Source organism: Galleria mellonella, unplaced genomic scaffold (assembly GCF_026898425.1).
Source record: "Galleria mellonella isolate WM207_F2 unplaced genomic scaffold, CSIRO_AGI_GalMel_v1 utg310, whole genome shotgun sequence".
Lineage (NCBI taxonomy): Eukaryota > Metazoa > Arthropoda > Insecta > Lepidoptera > Pyralidae > Galleria > Galleria mellonella.
Window position 1 is genome coordinate 718,852 of NW_026442071.1, and position 19,402 is coordinate 738,253.

A 19,402-nucleotide genomic window follows, 5' to 3' on the forward strand; every position below is an offset into this window, starting at 1 on the left:
ATTGGTACTTTTTCAGGGGTATTTACTACACACAGCTAATTATAACGTTTATAATTTATATTAAGACATGATTTTAAAATTACGAGTTACATGTACCAAACTCACTATCTTAGCTTGATTGCTATTTTAAAATGTTATTCTTTTTTGTGATTTCGTCATCTAGGGTTTCTTGTTACAGTTTACTCCTCACATTCATGCATCAGGATATCCTAGATTATTATTTATAGCAATTGTGCTTTCTTCAGATCTTTCATTATATTTCTCGTTATATTTATACGGCAGATCAATAACGGACAACTCTATCTCTTGTTCCTTTAACGAAGTTCATATCACATTGTTGTTTCTTCTCTTTATACGCCTCTTTTTGGTCACTTATCTTTTCACGATGGATCATATTTCAAAACTTTCGCATATGTATGTATCAAATTCACTATTTACCTTGAATTGTTGGTTTGAAGTACTATTCTAGTATAATATTTAATTCGATGTACCCACTTATTAATAACCGCAACACAGTAATAGGAACCTATTGTTTGTACATCAATACGAATTATTGTGAAAATCAGCGCTGTAATATATACAAATAAAAACAGATAACGTTCATTAGATATTTAAATGAGTATTTTTACAATAAGTTGGCATTGATACTAATACATTATTATTATCTTACCAAATTAATGTTTCACTTACAACCCATTTCAACTAGTATCGTTTGTTGATCGTGGACAAGTTTATTGCGAGTGATACCTGTAATTAAGAACTGTAGACACTATCGCGGTGTCCATCTGTACCGGTGCCAATGCCATTATGCACACGCGGCGGAAATAACGTATGCCCATAACACTATTGATTTGCTAAAAAAAGCACTGGTCGCGTCGGTTTTAGAAATTTTTCATGGGGTTCCATTATGCTATGTTAGCTTTATGATATTAAAACCTGTTCGATGTGAAAGGAATTCTTGATAACACTGTTTTGCAAGCAACTTTCAATAAGTTAATAAAATATCTACACAGTGTACAATAAACTTATGCTTATTTACTATTTTTTTTATATTATATATATAACACTATATTTGATGTAAATAGTTGGGCTCTTGTGAAAGTCATGTTGGCTGCATTTTATACTTTGCTAGATGGTTACATTTTTTTTTTTATAAACATGTCCAATAAACTAACGTTAACTAGGTACTTATTTAAATGATAATAATAATTTTACAAAGTATTTGATTACAGGTGAGGTAGGCATCTATATTGCATCCGGAGTTCATTGCGAAAGTCGTTTAAAGCAGTAGGTAGGTAAATTTTCCTTGAATATTACGAAAGCGAAAGGTTTTTTTTTTTAACATTTAGCGATGTCAACAAGTCGTAAATTCGAAGGTAAAACGTTTTGTCTCATTAGTAATGGGTGGGGCCTGTATGTAGCTCTAGCGAACTATTTTACATAACATTAAAATTTATTTTGAATCATATGTGCAGAAGAAAGCCTCCTAATCTTGCTTTGCTCTGAATTTTTTTATTTGTTAACAATAGTTTGTTCCTTAAATTTACTTTAATTTTTTGGACACTTTAGAATAGCAAGTAAGCTATCTGATGGAAATCATTGCCTATGAACATGAATAAATATACTCTGATATTCATGATACCTATTAGGTTTTTAAAACCAATGTTTTTACTGCAAGACCGCTTTAAACCAAAACATACATATACACATACACACACATACACACACACACACACACACACACACACACACACACACATACATAATAGCTTGATAATAGAAACATAAAAAGTCTTCATTTGGTAACTAATCTGAAAAGTCCCTGAAAGACTACTACAGGACCTGACCATTGTAGCGTTTGTTTATGAATGTGGTTACTTGCAGTACAAGTACTATTAGTATCTGAGGTACTTACTGTTTTTTTTTTATTATTACACAGGGGACAAACGAGCGCAATCTCTCATAATTGTATAAAAATTAATACAAGCATATATTATTTTAAGAATTGAGCAAATAAAATAACTTTATTATTAATAATGATATGAGAAACCAAATAACGAAACGTCTTGAGCCATAACACATAACATCTAGTTTGGAGCTAATTCAATCAACAGTCTAACTGCAAACTTATTTATGTAGTGCCACAAAGGTTAAAATATCGTTATTTCGTCAATCTGAATAGGTATCTAATGTTTACAAACTTTAATTCATGATTGGGACTTAATCATAATTGTCGCAAATCTAAGATAATTAATCTTAGTTCATTAATTATAAATTTTAATTTAAAACTAAATAATACTTATGAAATCACTACACGTTCATTTAATAGTAGTTGAATAACGAAATGTCTCTTATACGAATAACTATGAATACATTTTCTACTTTCCAATGCATTTTAAAAGTATCGCGTCGGTGCAACGACCAGCATGCTGCGATGGGACGATCTCTCGTGGCTAGCAGATCGAGTCCGCCCAAGGACGTCCACTTCGCTACAGCCTCCGACAGCACCACGACCTTATTTCACAAACTTAAAGTGTTATTATTGCTTGGCATTAAGCACAGATAATCCCCCGGCCGGCAAGAAAAATGATCCTGTATAAAAAAAGTCGAAAAAGCTTAGAGGTTGCGCTTGTTTTATTTTGTTGTGCTTCGGGCAAAGGCAACATGGCTGCGACGCGGAGAGCGAATTATCTCTGGATATATTTTATATTAAGATGCTTATCACGCGCTATCAGATATCTAAATAAAGTATAAAATATCATATAATCTAGGGCTGAGTTTTGAACGTATTATTTTTATAAAAGTATTTTTTTTTTTAATTTGAATATCATAGACCAAATAATTTTTTTGGTTTTTGGTAATCGTATATCTATATAAAATATGTTACAAATAATTAAAAATAATTGACAGGTACAAATAATAAACGTGAATTAAGGGTCAGTATAGAAGTTCGTTACGCGCCGCCCTGTCTGCAAAGCAGGTGGTGCCGATATTTTGACAACGATACTTAGCAGAACTATCCATTTTTTACACAAAATATTTTTTTCTGTACCCTCTTGACCCACTTCCGAGTTAATCGATGTTATCTTTACTATATTTACGATTTGCGTTGTTATCTTCTTAAATATTATATATACTAATATTTACAGTATAGGTATTAGTGTTTTTTTTTTTGATGGGTGAAAATGGTATGGTAACCCCGCCTGCGCTAACGGTATACGTTTACGGAGCACCAGTGAAGGGTGATAGATGAGAATGAAAACAAGACAGTTAGCCCATCATGATGAATTCATCAGGAATTAACTATGATAGATTCCAGGGAGAACCGCGAGGAGGTCGACCTGATTGGGTATATTGCTAGCAATGGGATTCTCAGTCTCCATTACTAACAATCCCTTTCCCCCAAGGTATTAGTGTTAATGTAATTTGTTATTTACTAACGATTTGCTCCGACTTTGCACTAGTAAATAAATAGAAAGATAAACTAGTATGTTATTTGGGGGGGGGGGAGAAGGGATTATTAATAAAATTAAATTAAATTAAAACCCGTTTGTTATAAAATTAAAACCCGAAGTTTCGTGTACACTTTAAATATCGATCCAATGTCAGAAATAATCAAAATAGCCACCATTTTTATTTAAAGTGATAAAAGTATTTGAATATGGATTAACAAAATAGCATTAAGAAATTAAACTTAAGATAAAATACAATTAAAATTTAGGACGACCTTTCAATAGATGGAGTAACGATCTGAAGTGCATTGCAGGGAATCAGTGGATGCAGATGATTCAGGACTGTTTTTTATGGCAGTCTATGGGGGAGGCTTATGTCCAGCAGTGGACGGATAATGGCTAAATTATGATGATAATGAAATAATTAAATATATACATGAAGTTAAATATTATAAAGGATTACTTAATCGTTATAAATTAAGTTATGACCTTAACCTATTTCTGTGCCTCTAGTGAGAAAGGTTCAATTCAAAATGGCCACTTTTCAGGAGAGTCAAAAAACTATTTTAAATAAAGAAAAAAAAATTCTGCTGCTTTTATTATTTGCTAATTAAACAAGTCAATGATTGCATTTATAGTAATTTTTTCTCCTCTTTCTTATGAAATTGTCGGTTTTTGTGTAAAACCAATAGTTTTAAAAATAATTCTATTATACCTAATCACACTTAACAAAAATATTAAAATTATCATGTGAAAATAGTTTTAAGTTAAATTAAAACTATTTTATTGAAGTATTGAAGAAAAACAATGTTGTGTATTTTACGCTATAAAAAATAATCGCTATTAAATGGTGTAAAAGGGTTCAAATCAAACTGATTCATTTTACACAAAAATAAAATCATATTTAAAGGGTGGTTCTAAGTATCTTGTCATTTTTGGCACTATTTTTGTTAAATATTGTAGTTTTATTTCTAATTATGACTTTTTTACCACAAATATTTTGTTAATTGTAGCCTTTTACATGTTTACTATCTCTATTGTTTTTAAAGATATCATTACGATTCTTATAATACAAAGTAAAAATTTTTATTTAAAGTAGTCCTAAAAAAGAAAAAGGCTAAAAATTGAGTTATGCGCGAACTGAATAATTTTATTATTCAGATTTATCTTAATACAAAGTTTATAATTTTTAATAAATTAGTAATATACTAATTTCTGTGTACAAATGATTTCACTAAATAGTAATTAATTATAATAAAGTTTTTTCTCTGAATCTGATTATTACTAAGATTATTTCACAGTCTGTATCTCCGAATAATTTTATTATAAAAAATCGAAAAACCATACAATACGATTTATTTACTAAGTTTATACCTTTTATCAAAAATAGTAATTTTTATTAAATTTTAAATGGCAACATTCTTATTTATTAAAACATTCTAACGATCGGTACGATTCGGCTATGTTCGTATCAACTTTAGATCAACGACTACTAATGAATGATAATAGTAGTCAAATGACCAAAATCATTCGAATAATTCGAATGATTTGCTCAGTCGAATAATCAGTAGACGAATTAGTAAAGTCGCGCATTGCTAGAAAAAGTTGATCTGTTTTTTTTTTGAGCATTTGTATGGAGATACTCTATCTGTATAATCTAAGGTACCTACGTACTTGAGGATTTAAATTTTTTACATAAATTTGCATTAGAATGAAATTGTAATATAATTTTTAAAATCATGTAAAGAAACAAAAAGAAAGGAGTACATTTCGCAATTATTTACATTAAGCCTAATAAAAGTATGAATATCAAATTAATGGTAGGGCCTGTAGACAATGGGAGGAAGAATGTTTTGTCTATGGTCCCGGGGAGTTTCGCTACAATGAACTGCATCCGGGGTCGGGTGTGGACGGGCCACCAATGCCCCATGTGTATCTCGGTACATTGTTTCGAATTACGTTGGAATACAGACAATTTGGTGAACAGGACGATTTAGCGTAAGTCCTTACAATGTAAATTTCATCACTCTGCTGTATCTGCCATTGAATTTGTAAATTTCGTATTTTTTAACAGTTTATTGTAGGTATCTGTCTCAAAGTCAAAATAATAATATTGCAAATTAGCTATTAAAAATATTGTTAACAGGAAAAACTTGTAAAAGATATTTTTGTTTTTAAGAGTTAGCAACTCTCTCTCTCTTCCGCTCGCCATTCATTTGTAATGTGTGTTCTGTTAAAATAAATTAATTTAAATCTATAAAACCTGTTTTTTTTCATCGAACTTCAATCTGTTTATGTATCTTATAGCATCATGAGAAAAAAATAAACTTATTGTATGATCTATAATATACAAATATAGAAGTTATTATTACGATATTGAACAATAAAGATAGGCAAAGAATAATTTTAGTAAATAGTTCGTAGGTTCCTATCTATTAATCATTTAATATTTTATTTTATTTTTTAATATTCTTGTCATTAATAACATAACTAATATTTAAGTAAACGAGAAAAATAAAACAAGCACTATATAGTTGCAAAAATAGTTGTAATTCCAACTCTATTATTTAATTGTCTCTTAGTTAATATGATAGTTGAGAGGGTGAACGGTAACCCCAGATAATATAAAATAATAAATTCGGCCAGGGCGCGTGGCAGGATGCTGGTGACAAATGACAAGGCCGCTGCTTTGCGTGAAATTACAATTATCTCTTTATGGTGGCTACCCCTTCACTCATTATGCAAAGTCAACGAATTGTTTTTAATATATATTTATTTCTAATGAATAATTATATAATATGTATTTTTTATCTAAAATGTTTTGATGAGATGATTGAGATTTGTTATCTAAAATGTTTATATAAATTGCATATGAAGTACATCTCTTTTTTAGTTTTTTTTTTTTTATTTATTTCAAGTAAACAGTTACATAGACAATATATATATATATATTCTTAGTGCCGCGAAACTGCATTGCAGTTTGTCTGCAGCTTTGCGCTCTTGTACATACAGCTTTTTAAACAATTATAATATATATTTACTATAGTATAATAATAATAAAGCCTTTATTCGCTGACCACAATTTTACTTTAACTTACTACTTATTACTAAGCTATCTTACTAGCAACCGTTATGTTGGTCAGGTTGTCTGTCGACATAAGCCTCTCCCAATTGCTTCCACTTTCCTGTACCCCTAGATGACTTACTCCATCCTTTAGGTAAATCGTCCTCCCATCTTTTGATTTGCCCTCCTCGTTGTCTTTTCCCATTTCTAGGATACCATTCTATTACATCCTTCGTCCATTTTTCTTTGTTGGTTCTCATTATATGTCCAGTCCAATTCCATTTAAGTTTTCTTATTTTTTGTAACACTTATTTTTGAAGTTGTCCATCGATCTCTTAGTCTGATGTTTAGCATACTTCGTTCCATGTTGCGCTGACAAACTACTCGTACAAGTTTTTGGTTATCTTTGTTCTTAGCAGGCCAAGTTTGACATACATGTGTAAGACATGGTAGAATACATGTGTTATATAATTTGCTTTTTATTGCCATAGGAATTTCTTCATTTTTAACTATTTCTTTTAAAGACCAGTACCGTTTCCAAGTGTTAATTATTCTTCTATCTATTTCTTTAGAATACTGGTCTTTTATTGAAATTAGTTGCCTTAAATATATATATATATATATATATATATATATATATATATATATATATATATTATTACATATTCTTCTTGTCCTGTTCTTATATTGACTCCTTCAGCATTCGTCATTACTTTAGTTTTCTTTGGATTCATTGATAAACCTGCTTTCCTGCTTTCTAAATCTAATTGTTGGAGCATATTCTGTAGTATTGCTGGTTTCGTTGCAAAAATCACAATATCATCGGCAAATCTTAAGTGATTTAGGTTTACTCCATTTATATTAATTCCAAAATGTTCCCAGTTTAAATTCCTGAAAACATCTTCTAGTACAGCTATAAAAAGTTTTGGGGAAAGTGGATCGCCTTGCCTTACGCCTTTTTGAATTCTAAACTCTTTACCTTGTTGTTCAAGTTGGACTGTTGATGTTTCTGTATATCTCTTCTTATATAATTCTTATGTATTTACTTTCTACGCCTTGATTTTCTAGTGTTTTCCGCATGTAGGTATGACTTAGTGAATCGAAAGCCTTATTATAATCGACGAATGCCATATAATATAGTTGTCCGTATTTGTTTAGTTTTTCGATTACTTGCTTCACTACATGGATATGGTCGATAGTATAATAATCGGCTCGAAATCCCGCTTGTTCTCTCGGTTGGTTTTCTTCAAGGTGTTTTGATATTCGCCCGAGTATGATTTTAGAAAATGCTTTGTACAAATTGGACATAAGTCTTATAGGTCTGTAATTATTTATTTCATTTTTGTCTCCCTTTTTATGTAATAGGATGATGATTGATTTCGTCCATTGAGTGGGTATTTTTTCAGATACTTCATTAAATAGATGGGTCACATACTTGTATATCACGGGTAGAGTCTGTTTTAATACTTCGTTAGATATTTTATCATCTCCAGGAACTTTCCCACTTGTTTCTGATTTTATAGCCTTTATAACTTCAGATTCTAATATACAACGTATTTCTTCTTTGCAAATTTCTTTCTCTTCTTCTGTTAGCTTTGTTCTGTCTGGATCTGTGTATAATTCCTTATAGAATTCTGCCACTGCTTTTGCTATAGATAATCTTTTTGTCGTCAGTTTCTCGTTTTTCTTCTTATTTTTAGTTTTCATCCATTTAGCTGTTTTAGACCTTTCCTAATTCCGCCTGTCTTTTCTATATGTTCATTTAATACATTGATTCTTTCTGCTTTTCTATGTTTTCGTATAGATTCTTAAATTTTTTTACTAATAGTTGCGATATTTTGTTTGTTATCTTTTCGTCGGTGTAACATTTTATTTCTCTCTTTCATTAATTGTAACGTTTCTTCCCCTAACTTATTTATCTTCTCTTTTTCAGTACTCGATTTATTTATGTTTAGCAGTTCCCTTTCCAAAAAATTATACTTTTCTTGTAATGTTTTTGTTTCCTCTTTGACTTTTTTTAATGTATTTTGTAAATCACATAGAACGTTTGGTGGTACTGACGATGTTCTTGTCTTATTCATGGTTGAGTTTAAAATATATTTTCTTGATTTGTTATTTATGCATTGTATAATATAACTCCTCTTACCATTCTATGATCCGTATTAAAATTTAGTTTATTTAGTACTTCAATATTTTCAAATATATGTTTTTGATTTGTAAGTATGAATTCAATTGCATTTTTATTTCTGCCGTTTGGTGCTAGCCATGTCTACTTTCTCGATTTACGTTTTTTGAAAAAACAAATTCATCTTTGTTTGATTTGCTACCAACTTTAGCATTGAAATCTCCCATGATGATTATGTTCTTTTTCTTATTTTGCATCAACTCAGTCATATCTCTGTAAAATCTATCATTCGCAATTTTTGTATCTTTCTCTCCTGGTGCATGTACTTAAATAATCGATCAATGTTGTTTAGATTCTGTTAGATATATATTGAGTAAGGCGATTCTATCTGATATTTCTTGGAAATTTATTATTTTATCTTTTAAGTATTTATTTATTTAAACATACCAGAGGGAGACTTTGTACAAAAGTCGATTGCTGGGTACCTCTGTCCCATTCGTGTTTCTACCATGAAGCAGTTGTGTTTGCATGGCTGTGTTTCGGTTTGAAGGGTGGGATATGGCGCGAATTTACTGGGTACAGAGGAATAACATCTGAGTCCTCAGTAATGGCAACGCATGGGGGTATCATGGGCGAAACAGTATACTCTGTTATGTCCATGGTATTGTTCATGTCTATAGGCGACGGTTACCACTTTCCATCAGGTGGACCGTCAGATTGTTTGCCATTCTAAGTTGTATAAAAAAAACATATTTAAACATACTCATGATAAAATTTTTAGCGTATACCTAGTTAAACATATTGTAATTACAATTTTAACTTCGTGAGGTCATATCAGATAAAATATATATATATATATATATATATATATATATATATATATATATATATATATATATATATATATATATATATATATATATATATATATATATATATATATATATATATACATATACTTTATTACATTATTATTAAAAATTATAATAATCATTATAATAAGTAAATTTAGATAGATAGATACTCTTTATTGTTTCCTCCAAAAGATTACAGTAGTAATTATAGATACAAACACATTTACTTAATTATTTCACATTGCTGAAGTATAATTTAGACAATAATAGCCAATATATTGATCATATTATCCCTTGTTTATGCTTCATCAGTCTTGTCAATTTCTAAATTCAACAAGCCGCCATGCGGGATCGTATTATTGCTTTTTTATTAGTATTTTTTTTAACTAACCCCCACCCGCTTAGCTGTTTTTGCTGCGCGTGCTCCGTGGGATAGATAGGTCGCGTTGTGTCGCTGTTTATGCTGGTATTAGCATAATGCAACTTTTATACATCGCGGTTCCATTGTTCCCTAATTGTCGCCGAAATTTATATCTGTATAAACAATGTGTTTAAATAAAAAATACGACCATACTGCGCAATCGTAATATCCTATTGTCTCTAGAATTAAACTGAAGCATGCGAATTTTAATATTAACTACTTACTAAACAACCAAACCAAAGGTCACGGATGTTAAGAGTATTGACAATAGTACATTTGCATTCGAATTTCCGGTATTGTACCCAAATTATCATCAAATAACGGTTGTATGACCGCCGATATGACGACAACAGTGTTAGATTAGATGTAATAGATATTGCAAATCACAGTTTCATAACTGTCTGTCCAAACCAGTTATCATAGGGTTAAATAGCAGTTATGCTCGTTTATCTAATTACATTGTCAATTATTGTTATTTTCATACATTTGAACCATCAACAAAACTTGAATATTTATACAATTTTAAAAACTATAATTGGCTAATGATAGATATGTATTTGCTGCGAAATATTCCCATGCACATGACTACTGTTACGCATATTTATTATTAAGGCGGCACTTGGCAAGCGAGCCGTCATCGATAGTATGCAAATGTATGTAGGTACTTGAGTGTTGAGGGCTCTTTACTGACGAAAGCGGTTTTGACATTTGCTGCCATTGTTTTTCTGCAATGGAATTCGTATTTAGCCAGTAAATTTTCTCACGAAATTTACTGAAAACAAGTCTGTAGTGAGACTGTCTACGTGATTTTTTAATAACATTTTCTATTTTATAATTTGTGAACTTTTTTAGTCTAATAATTTTTATTTTTTAATGTGGTAGGATTTCTCTTAGAATTCCAGCTGTAGCCATCATACCATAAAGAGGGGTTTTGTCAATAGTTGTCTAGTTGCCTATATGGTTTTTTATTACCAATATTTTATAACAAAATCAGTGCAACTGTTTATAAATAATTTGAGATAGATATAGATAATAGCATATCTTTTTATTTGTTTTGTTTAAATAGTTTTTTTATATATGAACGTAGTCTAGTCTATTGACATCTCTATATATAAAAAAATATTTGTCATATGAAGTCAACATAGTATAAACAAACATAGCATAAATTAGTCAACAAACATAGTATAGTAAAAAAAAATCTGTCTCTTAATGTTTTTCTCTTCGTCAGTCTGATTTTTTCTTTACATAACTGAACCGCTATTTCAACTCTCTTAGTAATCGTAGAAGATTTTTTCAAGATATTAACATGTTGATAGAACCGCAATTACCCTTTATCTTCTATTGATTTGGTGACAATTCGTATGTCCCGTATATCGTTAATTGTTAGGGTCGATTATTATGATTGACGCTTCGCCAACAATGAGTTCAATCTATTGACATTGTCTTCGTACCTAACTGGGAAAATTTTATACTTACACAAATACTCAGTAAATATCTAGAGACTAACTGAATATTTTTGTTTGCATTTATCACATTATCTCTGCATGATCATTGCATGATGTCTTATCTGCATATCGACGTTCAGAAATCGAATAAAAAAGGTTTCGAAGTATTTTTATGATACTAGGTATGTTTGGCTTATGAATCTGCTACTTATTTATCTAATAATTACAAGGTACTTTGTCGTAATATAATACATTTCTATAGATTTTTACCTAACTAAAACACACATAATAAAAATAGATATGTACGTAGATATGTGTTGTATATATATGTTTTTTATTATAGTTCAAACAAGTCTCACAATATGGTTTAAACGAAATCACATTCTTCGGTATTGACGGAAACACAAACTCCGCCTAACAAAAAATATTGCACACAGCTTGATCTATTTTTGAGTGCATTTCGCGCTATTTTGGCGTTCCCTACGCAGGCATGTGTCAATGACCCCGTTTGCTGGCGTTTGTTCACGTACTTTTTGAATTTTTGGGGCGATTCATGCGGAGTGCGAAGGCGAACAACAATCTGTTTTGTTTTACATTAGAATTTTTATTTTAAATGAAATACAGAATAATAAGTAGTTTAGTTCGGCAAGCAGTTTATGTAAATTTCAGTTTAACTTAAGTAAATTTGCTCTGATTTGTTTTTCAACATAAATACTTATCTGCTTATAAATCTAAATAGTAATAATAATATTATAAAGACGAAAGATTTGAACTCAAAAACTACCTAACCGGTTTTAAAAAATTCTTTCACCTTTAGAAAGCTATGATATCAGCGAGTAGATATTTTAACATAGACTATATTTTATTTTCAAAAATGTATGTAAAGCCGGGGCGAGCCGCTAGTGCTAAATAAATCTATCTAAAGTGGAATATGTAATATTTTTATATAATTAATATTAAATAGAATATAGAATATAGAATAATATAATAATCAATGACTGAATGAATCTCATAAAAGTTTTTACATTAAGGGTTTTATATAGTTTACAACTGAATGTTTTTAAAATAATTAAGTAACACAGACAAATTTACTGCATAGCTATTTCAGAAATATTCTCAATTCCATAATTTATCTACACTTTACGTTCATCTAAATATTCAATTTCCTCAATTTCCTTCAGTGAGACCTTGAATCTGAATAAGAAAATTACTAGGTATATCTATCAACGATAATAAGGGGATTTAGTTTACGTGGCTGGCGGTTGTTAGTAAGTATATAGGATTGTAATTACATACGAGTATAGTTATTGTAAGGCTACCTAATACTAGGGTAGGTTAGGTAATATTGGGATTCTAATAATACTAATTTAAAATCATATAAGTATGTACTTAGATATCTACCTATATTTAAAAAACTTGCACGAAATTTTATTCATTTCAAAGTCCATTTATCTAATGTAAATGCAACGACGCATATTAATTCGATTTTTATGTTAATTGTTATCAAAGCAAACTAACAGAATTGTTGTTTTCGTTGGCACGATGCGATGCGAAGTTCAGCGTTAGCATACAAAGGGACGGCGATACTAAGACGAAGCAACATTTTTTATAAGCCTAAATCGGCTTTATTCTACTATCGTCTCGACGCTATGGCGCGTTCGCGGCATACCAATACATTCATATGAGTAACATATGATGCGCATACGCACACAGATGCAAACGCCCTCAGCGCGCTGCAATTCGTCGGGCGCGCCGCGCACTCCGTCCCGCACCCTCTGGCCCGCAAGCAATTGCACTGCACTCCGGCACGCAGCATGCGTAAAAAGCGCACGCAGGAGGTGCGGAAAGCGGGGCGCGGCGGCGGCGGCGATGGCGGAGAACGGGCCGCGACAGCGCCGCCGCCTGCAACAATCCAACAGTCATTGCCAGACGCTCGTAAGAGCACGCCGCCCCCTCATAGGGCGTATTTGTTCGCCCATCCGCGCGAAACAACCCCGTACTACTACGAACTTTAAGTGCAAGTGCGTTTATTCTCATGAGTTCCCCGAAGACCTGAACATTTTTCTTACGAATAATACCCAAGTGTAAATTTTGGATTTTCAATAAAAGGGTGAGTTTTTCAATATTTATAAAATCTGAGAGACTCGTAGAGGTTCTACGCCCCGTAGCATCGTAGACAACCTGAAAAGTTTTTTTGCGTAACGTAATTCAAAAGTTTGGATTTTGTTCTTAGAATTTTATTTTGAGTTTGCTAGTTGAATTTAAACTTTAGAATGTAGTGAACAAGATCCAAACATGGCATGTTTGCATGATTTCGACTTGATGGATTTTATAAAAGAAGGGACACCGGCACATTCGCTTTCATCAGCCCCCCAAGTTCGATGTACCTGCTGAATAAAAGGTAAAAAGTCAATTTTGCAGTGAGGAAGGGCTCCGGAGCGTAATATGTAAATGGGGAAGGGCGGTGCAGTCGAACAGCGACGGTACACCGTGCCGTACGTCCGCAGTAGAGCGGCGTGCACACACAGTGCACACACGGTACGTTCTGACGATCGCTCGCGGCGCTACTTGCACGCGAACTTTGTGCGGATTCACGAATTGTTAATAATCATATGTGCTTGCTGGCGGGGACTGACGAACTAACTCTACAATGTATCCCGCCTCTACATGCTTCGAGATCTTACCTGGTACGTAATAGGTCTATTTTCAAACATGTTTATGCGGTTTAACTAAAACATTTAATTGTATCTTAAATAGTGATTAATATTAATGCTATAATTATCGCGCGTAATAGACGTCTCAAGATATAAATAGACAATTAAAATATTTACATCACTAAAAACAAATTACTATTTGTGCTTTAAAGTAAATAAAAAAAATTTAAAGTAAATTAATGAAATTATGTATGTATAAAAGATATTACCTAAGTAAAAGTTATTAATGTGACATAACTGCATGCTATATTTTTTATAATTGAATCTTGTCAGATTAAAAATTTAAAGATGAATTAGATAATAAATATTCATAAAAAAAATACAAAAAAAAACTATTTAGTTATATATGTATTTAACTACTTATTTAGTTATGAACAATATGTTGGGATTACACTCATACAGTTGTTTATTTCAAGTAATACGTACCTATGTAGTACTATTATTTAATTAATTTAATAAATGACTTCATCATTTATCAAATTATTCTTTATAAAATTAATTTATTAATAAAACTATGTATAATAAATACTGTGTTTATATTGTTTTTTTCATCATATAAAAATTGTGCCCAAACTTATGTAATAATAATTAAATCTCAACTTTGAAGTAATTAAGACAAAATAATAACGTTTATAATATTTCTTTTGTTCACAGAAGCTCAACTAAGAAAAATGGGTAGCAGCGAAGGTCAACAAACTTTTTGCCTGAAATGGAATCATCACAAAACAAATTTAGTAGAAATCCTCGAGGCATTGATTAAAGTAGAGACGTACGTTGATTGTACGTTAGTGGTTGACGAACAAGTCACTTTTAAGGCTCATAGAGTCGTGTTGGCTGCAAATTCTCCATACTTTCAATCCATATTGGCAGATGTTCCAATGGATCATTGTAGTATTTTATTCCCTGGTGTAAAAGACTTCGAAATGCGTGCTCTCCTGGAATATATGTATACAGGAGAAGTAAACGTAACACAAGCGCAAATACCTCGTATCATGAAGGTTGCAGAGCAACTGGAAGTAAAAGGACTTTTTGATATGACAGAGCTACGTCGACGTCCTGGAGCTAATGAGCGCACTCCAGCTTCTTCTCCTCCACGTGTGGTACCTGCGGCGCCATCTAGTGTATCGCCACCCGTACCCGCAGCGGCTTCTCGCTGGCCTCCTATGCCAACTGTTCCTGCACTATCAGCTGCTTATGAATCTGTTGACATGAATCCTTTGAAACGTAAAAAGCTTTCAAGTATGTTGGCTACACGTGACACTCCTATATTAAGAAATGTCCTTGCTCAAACAGCTTCAGTGGACTCGTCTCAACCTATATCTCTAGTTTGTCATCCAGTTAACCAACATGTACCACCACGTCTACACTCCAATGGATCAGCCCATGAATCTGACCGAGCTCCTAGTCCTCAACGCGCCTTTGATTACCGACCTCGTAGATTATCATCAAGAGCGTCTTCTCCTCATTATAATAGATCAGATCGCTCAGAAGATGCCCATTCTCCATACACAGAGCGTTCATTTGAAGAAGAAAACAATCGGAATTTTCATCCCTCCTCACCGCCATCCAATTTCCAACAAGATGTACGAACAGGATTAGCTCCTTATGTTCCACCGCAACAAAAACCAGAATGGAAACGGTATAAACAATACACTAGGTCAGATATCATGTCAGCTATCGAATGCGTAAGAAATGGAATGAGTGCTCTACAAGCATCACGTAAATATGGCGTTCCCTCACGTACATTATATGATAAAGTAAAGAAACTTGGTATCACAACAAGCCGCCCTATGAGTCGCGGTGTAAAGAGAGAAACGAATGGTGCTGCATTTCCTTATGGACTTAGTGGCACTGGTGGTGGAGACGATGGAGCTCCAACTGCACCTCTTATCGATCCATCTTTCTTGCAACAAGCATTAGAAGGCGCTACGCGAGATGGTGGTCGGGAAGCTTTGCACGCCATGGCATTAGCTGCTGCCGCCCACGCAGCATTAACTCCGAGAACGCCACCTCGATCAGCACCACAATCGCCACGGTCTCCGCCTCTTGATGATGACCACGTCGAAGATCTCTCAGTATCGCGTCGTCGAGATGTCGATACTCCTTCTGGAGTCATTGTTCCACCTCGTAATTTTGCATTAGATTGCAGTAGTGAAAGAGATTGAACAACAATAGAAAATTGAAAATAATTATTCAAAAAGACTGACTTAGGCGTACAAAGTTAGGAATAAGACATTTATTAGGCTACTGGTAGGACGCGCCGCGCGCGCACGCCACGCTGACCTGGCGTTTCGGCCGGGCGATTGCAATGGGCCCCGCGGCCACTTTTATTCTACCCCTATTCTTTTCTATTTATTTTCCTTGCACCATTGAAACCTGATAACGAAATAAAATTTCCGTTTGACGGTAAAAACGTGCCCCTTTGTGATTTTATTTTTGTTTATTCTCTTCTTTATTTTTTTTTTTTGTTTTATAACATTTATGTCTTTGTTAATGAAATAGCAAAATAGGTTAGCTTTAATTAGAATGTAATGTTGTGTTAGTTGGAGCGGTAACTTTATAGGGCCGAAGGGCAGGAAGGTAGCGCCGGCCACGCCGCCGCGCCTCGACCGGGTCCGCCTAGACGAGTTATTGTGCAATTTGTTGTCCGCGACTGTGATGTTTATAGACTGAAACGCCGCTACTACCTCACGCTCGCTACAATTTAACTCTAGTCCTACGCGTCGCATTATGCCATAACTTGAAACAGTCTACAGCAGGTGTATCTGAATATAGCAAGGATTGTGTGACGCGTGACGCTCATGTCCATATGATGCGAATAGCGACGTACTCTATTACGAGTATGTTATATAACATTTTAATTCCTAATATTACGGGTTAAATTATAAATTTGTAAACAAATGCCATAAACAATTTTTATGTTACACCTAGTTGTGCTCACTATGTCATCAGTAAATAGTTATATATCTACTACAATTATTTAGCACATGCACTGTCGTTCTAATTAGAATAAGTGAGATGAATTGTATCACTTAGTAAAATGCTCAATGTCTTTTCGTAAGTTTATGGTAAACAAAACTAGTTCGTCGCCATTCGCCGTTATACTTATTACAATTGAACTAAGTTAGTTTCTTATAAGTACAAGTACTTTACATTTCTTTCTAATAAGAAACATTATATATTTTTATTGTTATAAAGCTTTGTAACTATATAGAATAGTAATACTATGTAAGTTAAAAAAGTAGCACAGATTTTTCGTGGTCGGTCTAAAATAACAATAATATATTACCTTCCACATTATATTTTAAATACTGTTGTATCCATGTACTAATTTGATATCTACATACGTTAACTTCTAATAAAATATAATGTTAATTTTATAATACTGTTTAAGTTAAACACGTCATTACTTATTATTTTGTAATTGATTGGAAGACTGATTTGTTACTTTAGTCTAGTTTGAAAATGCCATAGATCGAGTAGGTATTTACATCTAAGCTTATGTCTATTTTAGCATTGCATAACGTACCTACATAAAAGTAAAGTTAGGTTGAATCACATATCTATTGAGTGTGTAGAAGCTACACTTTTGAGGTCTCACTGTGTTGTGCCTTTGTTTGTTTTAGTAAATATTAATGTTAGGACATTCCAGTAGTGCACTTTCGTGCTAATGTGTTTCGGATGAGTTTCAGATATTTGTATTATGGACTCTAAGAGAAATTGTGAGAAAAATATTCGCACATATTGTTTTTAGTGCCTATCCTAAAGTGTACCTCACGATTTCGTTAAAGCAATGTTATGTGATTATTATATACTACACTTTTGTGCCTATAAATATATTATTAATTATACTGTTGTGCACTATAATTCATCATTTTAGTTATGAATGCAAAATATTGTATGTACTTTACGTAGTTGATTAATGTATGGACACACCTGAGTTATTTTAAATCGAGTATGTTTATCTCGTACCTACATATTATAAGAACTCTATATTTACAAATAATATAATGTTATAAATATAAATTAAACGTTTAATATGGATATGTTTTTTTTTATTCTTTTTCAGTAATATGTTATAAGAAGATATATTGTATTATTAAACAATGGTGTCCCACTGCTGGACAAAAAGTCTCCGTTATCTTTTTCCAAGATCCTGTTCTGCACCACCTCAAACCAGTAAAATTAAATGCGTTTAGACTATCTCACTACTACTTGCTACTTGCTTGCGACGCTATCTATTTTAGTAATTTTATAAACGTGAAACTTTATAAAGATTGTATTTTTGTTACTGAATCATGGTTAAAGAGCTGAATGGATTTGAATAAAATTTAATGAACGGATAGGTTATGTCCTTAGTACATAGGACTTTATATTATATCGATTAACGCAGGCAACGCTGCGGGAAATAGCTAGTATAAAATATAGCTTTTGCTTCAAAGTAGAGTGTTATATTCATCAAAATGGTAAACAATCTAGTTATACCTATTTTTAGTTACACCATCTATGATTTTTTTAGTGAATGAGCATGAAATGGTATAAATAATAGCGCCTGCGCTAAGGGTATACACTGACGGAGCTCTAGTGAGAGATGATAAGTGAGGATGGAGCAAGTTATTTAGCTTGTAGACCTGGAACTCAGCACGATGATTTCTAGGGGAAACCGCGTGGAGGATGAATTGTCATAATCATTATCCTGAAATGTCAACAGTATACAAAAATAACGTGAACGTAATTAGATATGTTTTCTATAAGTAAGACAGTATTAGATATACTGACTTTCTTTAACCTAGGTAATGTATTTAACTGGTGAAAATTGTATTAAAGTGATTGCTAGTATCAAGTATCACATTTTTAGTTACAAAAAAATATCCCATCATTATATACCAAATCTAGACATCCAAATTGGCTTATTACTTTAATTACTATGTTTAAGTTTCCTACTTATCCCTATATTTTGTAAAAATTAAAAAAAATTACAATTTTTGCAAATTGTGGGAAATTAACCTAAGTTGATGTCATCAATAACGCCGTGTCGTTCCGGCATAGACGACTAAGAGATTACGAAGGATGAGCAGCAGCATCCCTCTTAAAAAAATCTTTATTCATACTTATACCCTAAACTTAATTAGTTATTTTACATGCTAAAATAGAGAGAATCATTGATATAAAAACACAGAAAGATTTTTCTATTTCGGAATGTGGATCTGCAAGTATATTTAAAAATAATTCAATATCTTGTCTGTTTAGACTATATTTACGTGTTTCTCTTTCAGTTTTGTATTTTTAAATTCAGATATTATGATTTTTACAAAACAGGTTCAACC

At 32.3% G+C, this 19,402-nt stretch overlaps 1 protein-coding gene across 2 annotated transcripts; it reads left to right on the plus strand.

Moving 5' to 3' along the window:
• The first annotated feature begins 13,134 nt into the window (after positions 1 to 13,134).
• LOC113523513 (uncharacterized) lies at positions 13,135 to 18,095 on the plus strand. 2 transcript variants are annotated; one of them, XM_031907669.2, is made up of 2 exons: positions 13,135 to 13,471; positions 14,730 to 18,095. In XM_031907669.2, exon 2 carries the CDS (start codon positions 14,747 to 14,749, stop codon positions 16,238 to 16,240), a length of 1,494 nt encoding a protein of 497 aa, XP_031763529.1. In that variant the 5' UTR covers positions 13,135 to 13,471; positions 14,730 to 14,746; the 3' UTR covers positions 16,241 to 18,095. The 2 variants fall into 2 exon arrangements, with proteins under 2 accessions (XP_031763529.1, XP_031763527.1); XM_031907667.2 differs by lacking the exon at positions 13,135 to 13,471 and adding an exon at positions 13,493 to 14,048.
• Positions 18,096 to 19,402: the final 1,307 nt, after the last annotated feature.

Coding starts and splice junctions, on each gene's coding strand:
- LOC113523513 (XM_031907667.2), top strand. CDS start 14,012: ATGTATCCCGCCTCTACATGCTTCGAGATCTTACCTG. Junction 14,049..14,729: donor ATGCTTCGAGATCTTACCTG/GTACGTAATAGG, acceptor TTTTGTTCACAG/AAGCTCAACTAAGAAAAATG.